Source organism: Notamacropus eugenii, chromosome 2 (assembly GCF_028372415.1).
Source record: "Notamacropus eugenii isolate mMacEug1 chromosome 2, mMacEug1.pri_v2, whole genome shotgun sequence".
Classification (NCBI taxonomy): Eukaryota; Metazoa; Chordata; class Mammalia; order Diprotodontia; family Macropodidae; genus Notamacropus; species Notamacropus eugenii.
In genome coordinates this window covers 495,461,181-495,474,951 of record NC_092873.1, presented here as the reverse complement: position 1 = coordinate 495,474,951, position 13,771 = coordinate 495,461,181, and the positions used below count along the sequence as shown (strand labels likewise).

General features: G+C 38.8%; 1 protein-coding gene across 2 annotated transcripts in view; it reads left to right on the top strand.

The window, feature by feature from the left end:
- COL24A1 (collagen type XXIV alpha 1 chain) overlaps nucleotides 1-13,771 on the top strand; it is a 376,860-nt gene that overhangs the window by 67,997 nt on the left and 295,092 nt on the right. For both annotated transcript variants that reach the window (XM_072648923.1, XM_072648922.1), the window contains exon 8: nucleotides 2,468-2,521. In XM_072648923.1, the coding sequence (XP_072505024.1) occupies nucleotides 2,468-2,521 (54 nt within the window). The remainder of the gene's footprint in view (nucleotides 1-2,467; nucleotides 2,522-13,771) is intronic.

The window sequence follows — 13,771 nt, the reverse complement described above, 5'->3', positions numbered from 1 at the left end:
TGGTGGAAACAAATTCATGGATGGAATTATTTGGAAAGGGAAGGCCAAGTTTATTCCTGGGAATGGTCTCATTCATTACTCTATCTGCAGCTGACGCACCCTCAACACAAGAGGATCAAAATCTTAGAGCTTAAGAGGCCTGTTTTTAGAAGCATAAATATAGTACACTCCATTGCCTTAAAATTTAGCAAACAGAAGCCTTCCCTATTCTGGTGTCAGCCTAAAATAGAATTCCCAGCAAAAGCAAACATAAAGAAACCAGGTACTTTGATTTTTTTCACTTTCTCAGTTACATGTTGGTGCAAAATATAGGGTGTCTTGGAGGAGTCTTTAAGTTAGTTTGCTTTTGAAATGCCCATGTGTTCGTTATGGTGAATGCTGTTAAGGAGAAATGTGGGAATATATAGAATTTAGCAACATGTTGATAATGGCCTTTAAGTGAAAGCTTAAAAAGGATCATATATTTCCAACATGGTGATGTGTGAGAGAAATATCCAAGAAGCTCTAGCTAAACAGAATTCGAGTCTAAACATGGTGTAGAGATACAGGAGTGGGTCAAATAGATGTTTTTTTGATTATTCAAGGGATCTGCTTCCACCAACAGAGATCCCAGTCCCTCCATTGCAACAGGGATAACAACGAGATCTGTATCTCAGTAGGAACTGGACCTCTGATTGGAATAAGAAACTCCTGGATAAGTAAATTCCTTCTACCCATTCAGATCACAACTTCTTTGTAACTTAGAGTGTTATAGAGATGCTTAGGAGTCAAGGGAGCTGGGATAGTCTGTCATTCTATAAACATTTATTAAGGCTTATTCTGTCCCGGGTACTGTGTTAAACACTGGGAATACAACGAAACGCAAAGTAATTTTTTTAAATTAAAATCTAATCAAATGATATCATATTTGTTGAGCATTTAACATAGTGCCTGGTATATAGTAGGCAATTAATAAATACTTGGTCCCTTCCTCCGTTCCTGATGGAGCTCATATATTAATGGGAAAGACAATGCGAAAATAACTATAGGTATACAAGATATATACAATAGAAATGAATATATTAGCAGCTGCAAGAAGGGGGGAAGAGGATCAGAGGTTCTGGTGGACGATGGGATTTGAACAGAGTTTTGAAGGACCCCAGGAAAAGATAAAGGTGAGGAAGGCATTTCAGCTGGGGGGACAGCCTGTGCTATAATGGAGTATCATGTGTAAGCTCTGTGTGGCTGAATCAGACTGGAAACATCTGAAAGGCTTTAACTGCCCAACAGAGGTCTTTCTATTTTACTTTGGGAGTAATTGGAAGCCACTGAAGTTTATCAGGTGGTGGGGCTGATGTGGTTGGAGTCAGGCAGACCTGAATGTGAATCCTTTCTGACTAGCTGTGTAACCTTAGGACGATCCTCTTAACTTCTCAATCTCAGTCTCCTCATCTGTAAAATGGGCATAGCCATTGCTTCTTCCTCATAAGGTTGTTGTGAAGATCAAAAAAAAGAAATAGAAGGTGATTTTGTAAGCCTTAAAGTGTTAAATCAGTGTTAACTCTTGTTATTTTCAGCTCATCTTATTATCTCCCATATAAGTTGCTGGACAGTTGCCAGTCTTCACTTTCTCCATTGAGAAGCCCTCTACTAAGGAATTCACGGATCCCAGACCCGCCCCACTCCCTTCCACCCCCATTTAAAAAATCCTGGATATCATTTTTAAGGAATAGCATTTTCTCTTCAGTTTCAGGTTTCTACCCTATAATGTGACAATTCATTTAAAATCAATTCATCTTAGAATTTTTTGCTGCCTTTAATATACTCTGTTCTGTCCTAGGTGCTCTGAGGGCTCAAAAGGAGAAACAAAAAGCAAACTACAGCTGTTTCCTTTAGAGGCTAATATTTCTGAAAGATGATTCAGTACACTCATGTGCTACCACATGTAAATGTGAAGCAACAGAATAGAGCATCTAGTAGCACCATAGTGCATAGAGAGCTGGGCCTGGAGTCAGGAAGACTCATCATTCTGAGTTCAAATCCAGCCTCAGACACTTAGACAGCTGTGTCACCCTGAGCAAAACCCTATTTGCCTCAGTTTCCTCATCTGTAAAGTGAACTGGAGAAGGAAAATGGCAAACCATGCCAATATCTTTGCCAAGAAAACCCCAAATGAGGTCATGAAGAGTTAGATATGATTGAAACAAGATAACAACAGAAGATGATTATGTGCCAGGCTTAGTGGCACTGATGATGAGGGCTATAAGAATGCAGAGAGGAAAGAGATTTCAGTTAAAGTGCTTGGAGGAGACATTGAAGCGGGGCGGGGCGGGGGGGAACTTGAGTTAAATCTTGTAGCATGTTTTAGATTGAAGCAGGTCAAAGAAACTCGGTCCACAAGCCACAGTTCTAAAACCCAGTTAAAGGAAACTTTAATTTTTTAAATCTTTTCCATGAAATAAAATCTTGATATCTATCTTATTTACAGGGTGATCCAGGACTCTTTGGGTTCATAGGCCCCCCTGGTTTTCAAGGTGACAAGGTAAGATTCAGTTTTGGCATTTGGACTTAGCAAAGGGTACAATATATTCCAGGTGAATTAGAGACCTCTTATCCACTCCTACATGTCCTTGGCTCATCAAAATTGAGGCTTGGCATTCTCAAAGGGGTGCTACCAGGGTGGAGAGGGCCCTTAAGAAATCATGCCGTGGGAAGTTCTCAGGAAAGCACAGGAATCCAAGAGCTGACATTATTAGCTGGGCCTGGATGGTTATTCTCCAGTAACCAAAAACGATGTGATGAAAAAGTGAGGTGAGACTCGTCTATCTCAATCCCAGAAGTTTGCAAAATTAGGAGCAGTGGTTGAAAGTGGAACAAAGGGACATGGAGACTCTGCCTAAGGGGGACAAAAACACCTTCCTAACAACTGGGGCTTTCCAAAAATGTAGTGAACAGGCTGGAGAAGTCATGGATCTGCTCATCCCTAGAGGTCTTCATATAGAGGAAGGCTGGTGACTTGTCAGGGATGTTGTGGAGAGAATGTCTGGTCACATGTAACTTTCAGATGGATTCCATCGTTCTCTCTGAATTGGAAGTTCTGGGATTCTTATATGCAACTAATGGCACCTTAGTGGATAGAGCACTGAGCCTGGGGTCAGAAAGATTGAGGTTAAATCTAGCCTCAGACACTTGCTCACCTTGGGTGAGTCCCTTGATCTCTGCCTTTGTTTCAACTATAAAATGGGGATAATAATAGCACCTTCCTTCCAGGATTGTGGGGATCAAATGGGATAATTATTTTAAAGTACACGGCACAGTGCCTGAAACTTAGTAGGTACTTAATAAATATTTGTTTCCTTCCTTTCTTCCTCCTTCCCTCCCTTCCTCCTTTCTTCCCTCCTTCCCTCTCTCTCTTCCTTCCTTCCTTCCTTCCTTCCTTTCTTCATTCAATTCTCACAACAACCCTGGGAAGTAATTCCTATTATAGTCCCCATTTTACAATTGAGGAAACTGAGACAAGTAGTGATTAAATGACTTGTCCAGGGTCACACAGATGGTAAATGAGGCTGAGTTTGTGCTCAGATCTTCCTAACTCCAGTCTAGTGCTCTATCCCCTGAGGACCCTTGCTGCCTTGTAAAGCACTCGGTAAACCTTAAAGCCTTATGTAAATGTTAATAATAATTACAGTTGTTATAGTTAGTAACAATTATAGTAATTATAGTAATAATAATTGTTACTGTTATTATCATGTCAAAAGAGAGCTTCTCATTAGCACCCTATAGACAATGTCTCAATTTGTGTTAAACAATTTCAATTTTTATTGTTGTTTCCGTGGTTGGTAAGACGTATTTGAATTTGACTACAATAAAATGTGGGTTTTCTACCAAAGCCTTAGGCTTGTGTTGTTAGTGTGTGGAAAGAGATTAGAGAGGTGCGAGTGACTGCTCCCCACTCCCCACAGGATCTTGGCGCAGTGGCCAGTAGGACCATATGTTACTGCACACTCCTGTCAACAAAGATGGCTGTGCTCAAGGGCTCATTTCAATCCCACTGGATAAGCTTGTGGACTTTGAGGAAAGAGAACACCACATCTAGAGGCTTTCCCGTAAGGCAGAAATGTGTAGTTCCCTCTTTGTCACAATAACTGGAGTGACTAAAGCTGAATTAGCTTCAGGCTTCCAGATCCCTAGGAGTAACACTCATGTGAATTCCCTCAGGTAGACAGAGCTTGGTTTTCTCATCTTTCCATTGTTATCAACCACAGTGAAGGGAGAAGGTTAGGAGAGAGGTCACACTTTAGGTTCACATGTTGGACTGTGGTATTATCAACTCCATGTAAGAATGAGTTATATTACCAATCTGATTTTTTCTTTTAGTAGATTCAGATTTAGGAGGACTTTCTTACCTCTTTCCTCATGATACCTACTGGATGGGTAGTTATAATGTGTCAGTGTAGGCTTTTGGCTCAGCATAATTCCATGGAATCATTGGTTTAGAGTTGGAAGGAAGGAAAAAAGAAGAGAGAGAAGGAAGGAAGGAAGGGAAAAAGGAAGGAAGAGAGGGAGAGAGGAGGGAGAGAGGGACTGAAGGAGGAAAGGAAGGAAAAGAAAGAAGAAAGGGAGATAAGAAAGGAAGAGAGGGAGGGAAGGAAAGAAGGAAAGGAAAGAACAAGAAGAAGAAAGGGAGGAAAGAAAGAAGAAAAGACAAGCATTTATTAAGCACCTACTATATGCCAGGCATTGTGCTAAGAACTTTAAAAACATCAACTCATTTATGATTCGCAGCAATCCTGGAAGAAGATAGGTATTATTATAATCCCCATTTTACAGTTGAGGAAACTGAGGTAGGGCTTATGTAACTTGCCCAGGGTCACACAGCTAATAAGCAGCTGAGATTGTATTTGAACTCATCTTCCTGACTCCAGGCCAAGCTCTCTGTCAACTATCCTACCTAGATGCCTTTAATATTAGAGGTCATATATCCAATACCCCTATTTTACAGATGAGAATACTGAAGTCAAGAGAGGTTAAATAACTTGACCAAAGTCACACAGATAGGAAATAGCAAGGATCTTTCCATTGGTGATAATGCTATGATCCTGATTGCTATCAGGCTATACTGACTCCTAGGCAGGAGTCAGGAGCTGCTGGCTCCCTTGAGACATAGAAGGTTGCTTCCATGGAGCCACCAGACTCCAGACTGGTTGCCTCTAATTGGTTTGGGCTTGACATAAGCTTATAAATAGGCACATTAAGTGCTACTTAGCACACCCCTTAGCAAAGAGCAGCATGCATGTATGTACTGACACATTCTGTAGAGTCAATCTTGTAAGACCTTATAATATGGAATTAATCATAGTTATTATATCTGGAGCACTAAATAGATTGTGACTGCAGTCTAAACACTGACAATTCTTATAAGAGAAAGACATACTAATGGTTACTTTCTAAGGCAGCTTCTCTGAAGCCTCCAATTTTAATTCAGGGGTATCTGTTGCTTTCAAGCCATTCCAGTGGTTGTGAAATTTGCAATTCCAGCATGGGGAATCCGAGCAGACATTTCGATGTAATTATTTAGAGGAGTTGGTTACTGAATACTCCTGACACAAGGCTGTTGCTTCATGTTTATAAAGAGAAGAAAATATTTTGACTTTTAACCAGTGGGCTAGATTAATTCAGAGTAGTAGTAGATTAGTAGATTACTGTTATACATCTGTACAAAGAGAAGGTGTTATCAGTGAGTAGCTATGGAATTGTTTTGTGGATTCTATTATATGAGCCATTCGGTACTTTAAGAAATAAAGCTCATTTGTTTGCTGAAACACAGGCTCATTTTTTTTTAACCCGTGGCTTTTCAATGATGTTTTATGGCTGAGATTCATGGAACACTTGAGTTACTGAGGGCAGCTAGGTGGCACAGTGAATAAAGTGCCAGGCCTGAGTTTAAATCTGCTTTCAGATACTTACTAGCTGCATGACCCTGGGCATGTCACTCAACTTTTTTTTTGCCTTAGTTTCCTCATCTGTAAAATGAGCTAGAGAAGGAAATGGCAAACCACTCCAGAATCTTTGCCAAAAACACCCCAAATGGGATCACGAAGATAAACATGACCAAATGACAGAACATCAACAGAAAGAATTTCTGAAAAATTGAAGGTGAAGTTCAGTGGATTGAGAGAGTGGTGTGCAAGTAGGGTGTAATATATTAGCAATAAAGATTTTTACACATACACACACGGTGGTGTGAACAATATCACCAGTGATATGTATGATTAAAAAAGGAAGATGGCCTAATCAGGTAGGTAGATCAAGAGGCAAGTGATGGACAGTTCAGGTATTCCATCGGTATCTCTAGGATATACAGAAAACTTTAAGAAAATGTGCAGCTCACTGGGTAGCCCTTCTCTCTCCCCCCACCCCCTACACCCCCATCATGGTGGAATTATAGTAAGGCATGGTGTAGGCAGAATGGATGGCCTGAAATTTGCAACAATAAAGAGAATGACTCTACCAATAAGATCCCAGATCCATTGGAGTGTTGGACTTCATTCAAATAAAAGCATTAATGCAAATAATCTGGTATTGAGGAAACTGGAGCTTACAGGAGAATGGACTGGGGGTTTTTTCTTTCTGTGTTATGAATTCAGTCAACAAGGATTTATTAAGTGTCTACTTTGTGGAAGCTAGTATGTTAGGTATGAAAAATACAAGGACAAAATGAAGCCATCCATACCCTTAAGGAACCAACATTATATTGGTAAAGGTGGCAGAATTAAAACAGATAAGCTAACATGTTCAATGTAATTTTAGGGGCAGGGAACCAGGCTCTGGGGAATAAGGGTGCACCTAATAGGAGAGGTGGCATTGGAGCAGTCTGGAAGGAATATAGGGATGCTACGGAGTGAGAAAGAAGAGAGCATGCCAGACATGGGGGACAGATCTTCTGTGTGAAGAAAGACACTGTTGTGAGATGTGCAATGTCATGTCAAGACAATGACAAGAAGTGGGTTGGTAAAAGAGGATGTATAAAGAAGGGAAATAGGCAATAAGCCTGGAAAGAAAAGGTGGGGTCATCTCTAAGTGCCAACGAAAAGAGTTTGTATTTTATCCTGGAGACAACTGGGAGTCACCCAAACTTTTTGGCCAAGAGAATGTCAGAGTTGCATCTGTGCTTTAGCCATGTCAATAAGGCTTCTGTGTGAAGAGTGGATTAGAGAGAGAGAGAGACAGAGACAGACAGACAGACAGACAGACAGACTAGAGGTGGGAGAAAAATAGGAGAGAGAGGAGAAGACAAGGTGGAAATGAGAGATGTAGAAATGGAGTCACCAAGACTCAGAATCCAGCGGTGCATGTATCCAGCAGGATAGGGGAAAGAACAGAGTTGAGGATAAGTCTATGCTGTAAATGTGAATGAATTGAAGGATAATGGTATCATGACAAAATAGGGAGGTTAAGAAGATAGGAGAATTTGGTGGAAAGGTGAGCTCTGTTTTGGATATGTTGAGTTTGAACTGCTAATGGGAATCCATTTAGAAGTCTCCATTAGAAAACTGATGACGGGACTGGAGCTAAGCTAGGAGAGGGATTAGTGATGGAGATTTTTATTTGGTAGTCATTGGTATAGAAAGGAGAGGTGAACCCATGGGAGAGAGAGAAGATGGAGGAGAGAGAAAAGGATAGGAAAAAGGAAAAGAGACAGAAGAGAGGAGAAGAGAGGGAAGAGGAGGGGAGGACAGGAAAAGAGAGGGTAGGGAAGGAAAGGGGAAGGAAGAAGGGTTTTCACAAATTTAGAACTTTGGGATATATGTACATACATATATATGTATGTATATGGAAAGGGACATGGAAAATGGGTCAGCAAAAGTCCTGGTGAAAAGCCATACCCATAGAAAACCAGGATAATGTAGTATCAGAAAAAACCTAATGGGAAGAAAGTATCCAAGAAGGAGTCAACAGTTGAACACTGAGTGATTAAGGAGGACTGAGACAAGGACATAAGAAAAGAGAAAAGTTTCAGTTGAGTGACAAAGTCAGATACCAAATTTCAAGGAGCTGAGAAGGGGCTGTACAGACAGAAGTTTAGGCAACATTTATAGACAGGTTTTGTCTGGACCACAAAGGGGTACAGTATAAACATTTGAGGAGCTGGCTGGGTCAAATGAAGTTTTTTTTTAATTAGGGATATTGTTTTGTTCACAAGCAGCAGGGAAGGAACCATTAAATGGGGAAGGCTGACCATTAGAAACAGAGGGGAAGACTACAGGGGCAAGTCACTGAAGATTATTGAATACGAAGGGTGGTTTCTTGTGGGAGACTGCAGCAAAGGAGATGATGGGGTATGGGTCTAGGGATTTTGAGATATAGAATAAGGGAGAAGATGGAGCTCATGGCAAATGGCCACTATTTTCCTAATAAAGTATGTAGTGAAAGCCTTTACTAAGGAGGGGGAAAGATGTGTAGGAGACCAGAGGAAAGAACAAAAGGTCTGAAGAAAAGAAGAATGTGAGAGTTGTGGTTGTTGTCATTTCAGTCGGGTTTGCCATTTCCTTCTCCAGCTCATTTTACAGATAATGAACTCAGGCAACCAGGATTAAGTGACTTGCAAGGTCACTGAGCTAGTAGTAAGTATCTGAGGCTAGATTTGAACTCAGGAAGATGAGTCTATAAAGCCCATGGCTTTATCTTCTACACCACCTAGGTACCTCATGTGATGTTTAAGGAAAACAAAAAAGATTGCTCTTTAGCAGTGATGGCCTACTTTTTATGATAATAAATTTGAAGTGAATCTAGTCATAAAATCATAGAATTAGAATCAGAAGGAAACTTAGGTATTATTTAGATGAACTTCTTCATTCTATTCATAAAATCATAGAATTAGAGTCAGAAGGAAACAGGTATTATTTAGGTGAACCCCTTTATTTTACAGCTAAGAAAACAAAAGACCTAGTGATTAACCAACTTGCTGAACATCTCCCAGGTTGTGTATCGAGAGGAAGGGTGGTGTAATGGATTGAGCACTAGACTTGTATGAATGAATGAATGAGGCCTTTATTGTGTTCTAAAGGCAAAGCGCAATGCTAAGTACTGGGGATAGAAGTAGAAAAACAAGACAGCCCCTGCTCTCAAGTAGCTCACGTTCACACGGGAGATACAGCATAGATGGAAGGTTTTTTTGTTGTTGTTGTTAACCATGTGGCTATGTGACCCTGGGGAAATCGTTTAACCTCTGTAATCCTCGTTTCTTCACCTATCAAATGAGAGGATTGGATTCATTGGTCTCAAAGGGTCCTCTGCTCAAAATCTATGATTCACTGACTACAAATCCAGCTGTTTCTACCAACGAGCAGTCATGAGATTTCCTTCAGGACATTGTTCCAGAAAAGTGGTACAATGGCATTGCCCCAAGCAAGTTGGGACAGTTGATGTTCACAGTGCTGGGTTCTTAAGATCAATTACACATTGAGTCATTCATGACTTACCCTGTTTCAGAGGAGGAGCAACAAGTGTGGTGTCCACTAACAATAAATGTCTCTCTGACCGGAGATTGAAGACACTGAATTCAGTTCACACTGGACTTTCCTTTTTTTATAATTAATTTATTTGTTTTCAGTTTTCAACAATCACTTCTATAAGTTTTAAATTATCTCCCATTCTCTCCCCAAGACAGCATGCAATCTTATATGGGTTCTACACATACATTCTTATTAAACACATTTTCACATTAGTCATGTTGCAGAGAAGAATTAAAACAAATGGGAGAAACCAGGAGAAAAACCAAACCAAACCAAAACATAACAAAATAGAAAATAGTCTACTTCGTTCTGAGTTCCAACTCTACAATTCTTTCTCTGGATATGGATAGCATTTGCATCAAGAGTCCTTTGGAAATGTTTTAGGTCCCTGCATTTCTGTGAAGGGCTAAATCTATTATAAACAGTCCTCATGCACTGTGGCTGTTACTGTGTATAATGTTCTCCTGGTTCTGTTAATTTCACTAAGCATTAGTTAATATAAGTCTTTCCAGGTTTTTCTGAAGTCCGCCTGCTCATCATTTCTTATAGCACAATAGTATTCCATTACATTCATATACCCCAACTTGTTTAGCCATTCCTTAGTTTTTGATCACTACAAAAAGAGCTGCTATAAATATTTTGTACACATGGTCCCTTTTCCCATTTTTATGATCTCTTTGAAATATAGCCCTAGAAGTGGCATTGCTGGGTCAAAGGGTATGGACATTTTTATAGCCCTTTAGGCATAGTTCCAAATTGCTCTCCAGAATGGCTGGATCAGTCCACAGCTCCACCAATAATGAATTAGTGTCCCAACACTCCCACATCTTCTCTAACATTTATCCTCTTCCTGTTTTGTCATGTTAACCAATCTGATAGATGTGGTATGGTATCTCAGAGTTGTTTTGAATTGCATCTCTAATCAATAGTGATTTAGAGCATTTTTTCATATGACTAGATAGCTTTAATTTCTTCCTCTGAACAATACCTTTACATATCCTTAGATCATTTATCAGTTGGGGAATAATTTGTATTCTTGTAAATTTGACTCAATTCTCTATGTATTTTAGAAATGAAGGAGTTTATTGTTGGCTTGTTCAGTTTCTTTTTCTGAGATGGGGTTATTTAAACATTTTACTTCCTCTCTTGTTAAGCTAGGCAGTTTATATTTTTTGTAAATATTCATCCATTTCACTAAGACTGTCAAATTTATGGGCATACAGTCAGGCAAAAAAATTTCTAATTATTGTTTTAATTTCCTCTTCATTGGGGGTGAGTTTATCCTTTTCATTTTTGATATTGGTACTTTGGTTGTCTTCTCTCTTTTTTTTTTTTTGTCAAATTGACCAGTTTGTCATTTTTATTGCTTTTTTTTCCATAAAATCAACTCTTAGTTTAATTTATTACTTCAATAGTTTTCTCAATTTCAATTTTGTCAAGCTCTCCTTTGGTTTTAAGTATTTCTAATTTGGTTTTTAATTGGGGATTTTCAATTTGTTTTTCTAGCTTTTTCAGTTGCATGCCCAATTCGTTGATCTTTTCTTTCTCTATTTTAGTTATGTAAGCATTGAGAGATATAAAACTTTCTCTAAGAACTGCTTTTGATGTTTCCTGTAAGTTTTGGGAGGTTGTATTATTATTGTCATTCTCTTGAATGAAATTATTGAGCGTTTCTATGATTTGTTGTTTGATCCACTCATTCTTTAGGATTATTTAGTTTCCAATTAATTTTTGGTCTACCTTTCCATGGCTCTTTATTACATATAATTTTTACTGCATCCTGATCTGAAAAGGATACATTGACTCTCTACACTGGATTGTGAGGTTTTATGCCCTAATACATGGTCATTTTTTGTGTATGAGCCATGTACTGCTGAGAAAAAGGTGTACTCCTTTCTATCCCCATTCAATTTTCTCCAGAAGTCTATCATATCTGCCTTTTTCAGAATTCTATTCACCTCCTTAACTTCCTTCTTTTTTTTTTGAGGTTAGATTTATCAAGTTCAGAGAAGGGGAGGTTGAGGTCCCCCACTAGTATAGTTTTTCTATTTCTTCCTGTACCTTCTCCTCTAAGAATTTAGATGCTATACCAGTTGGTACATATATGTTTAATAATGATATTATTTCATGTTCAATAGTGCCTTTTAGCAGGATATAATTTCCTTCCTTATCTTTTTTGATTAGATCCATTTTTGCTTTTGCTTTGTCTGAGATTAGGATTGCTACCCCTACTTTTTTGTATATTAGCTGAAGCACAAAATATTCTAGTTCAGCCTTTTACCTTTACTCTGTGTGTATTCCTGTGATTCAAATGTGTTTCTTATAAAAAACACGTTGTAAGATTGTGGTTTGTTAATCCATTCTGCTATCCACCTCTGCTTTATGGGAGAATTCACCCCATTTACATTCAAAGTTATGATTACTGTCTATGTCTTTCTCTCCATCCTATTTCCCTCCCTGTTTATACTTTTATTTCTCCCTTCTTCCTTCCCCTCCTCAAGAGTTTTACTTTCACCACCTCCCCCAAACTTTCCTCTCTTCTATTAGCCCCCCCTCCCTTTTCCCTTATTACTTCTTCCCTTCCTTCTGACTACCCCCCCCTTTCTTTCCCCTTTCTTCTCCTACTGCTTGCAGGGCAAGTTAGATTTCTATACTTAAATGAGTATGTTGTTCCCTCCTTGAACCAAATCCGATGAGAGTAAAGCTCCAAATAATGCTCATCTCTTTCCCTTTTTTCCTGTACTATATATGATTTTGTGCTTCTTCATGTGATGTAATTTACCCTTTCATGCCTTCTCCTTTCCTCTTCTTCTATTACAAACCCTTCATACTCTTTAATTATGTTTTTTATCTTCACATCAATTAATTTATGCCCACTTCCTCTATCTATATATATTATACAATAAATATACAATTCACAAGATTAGCAACTATCATCCTCCCACACAGTTTGCCCATATCAAATAACAATTTTTCCCTTGTTTACCTTTTTATGCCTCTCTGACATCTTGTATTTGAAGATCAAATTTTCTGTTGAGCTCTGGTCTTTTCATCAGAAAGTTCTTGAAATCCCTTATTTCATTGAATATTCATCTCTTGCCTGAAAGATTATGCTCAGTTTTGCTGGGTAATTGACCTTTGGTTGCAGTCCAATCTCCTTTGCCTTATGAAATATTATATTCCAAACCCTCTGATATTTTAATGCAGAAGCTGCAAGATCCTGCGTGATCCTAATTCTAGTTCCATGATATTTTAATTTTTTCCTTCTGGCTGCTTGCAGTATTTTCTCCTTGACCTGATGATAGTTCTGGAATTTGGCAACAATATTCCTTGATGTTTTTAATTTGGGGTCTCTTTCAGGAAGTGATTGGTGGATTTTTTTTTTTTTGATGACTATTTTGCCCTCTGGATCTAGGACCTCAGAGCAGTTTTCCTTGATGATTTCTTGGTATTTTCCAGACTCTTTTTTTTCGTCATGCCTTTCCAGTAGACCAATAATTCTTAGATTTTTCTCTCCTGAATCTATTTTACAGGTTAGTTGTTTTTCCAGTGAGATATTTTCTTGTATTTTTTCATTCTTTAGATTTTGTTTGACTGATTCTTGTTGTTTCATAGAGTCATTAGCTTCCACTTACCCAATTGTAATTTTTAATGAATTGTTTTCTTCAGTTAACTTTTGTACTTCCTTTTACATTTGTCCAATTTTCCAAGTTAAGTTTTGTACCTCCTTATCCATTTGGCCAATTTTACTTTTTAAGAAGCTGTTCTCTTCAGTGAGTTCTTTTTCATTTCATCAATTGTATTTTTTAATATCATTGGACAATTTTTCTTCTGCCTCTATAATTTGGCTTTTAAAATCCTTCTTGAACTCTTCCAAGAACACTTTTTGGATTTGAGACCAATTCATGTTCCCTTTGGAGGTGTCAGATGTGGGCATGTTGTCAGTGCTGTCCTCTTCTGAATTCATGTTTTGATCTTCCCTGTTCCCGTAGTAATATTCTATGGTCTTTGCTTTTTTGATTTGTTTCTTGCTCATCGCAATTGTCTTTTTCCTGGCTTTTAAAGTGGATCTCAGCTTCTGGGGAACAGGCAGCTCTGTCCCACTTTTCTTATGCTGGGAATCTGGGGCCTGGTTTCTAACTTTGTGTGTTGTGCCATCTGGTTCTTTCAGCTAGAAGCTATATAATGCTGCAACTTACCTGGTGCTGGGCTGGCTGGTGTGTGCCAAGGCCAAGGCCAGGTGAAGTCTTTCTGAGTTTCCTTGGGGTTACACTAAA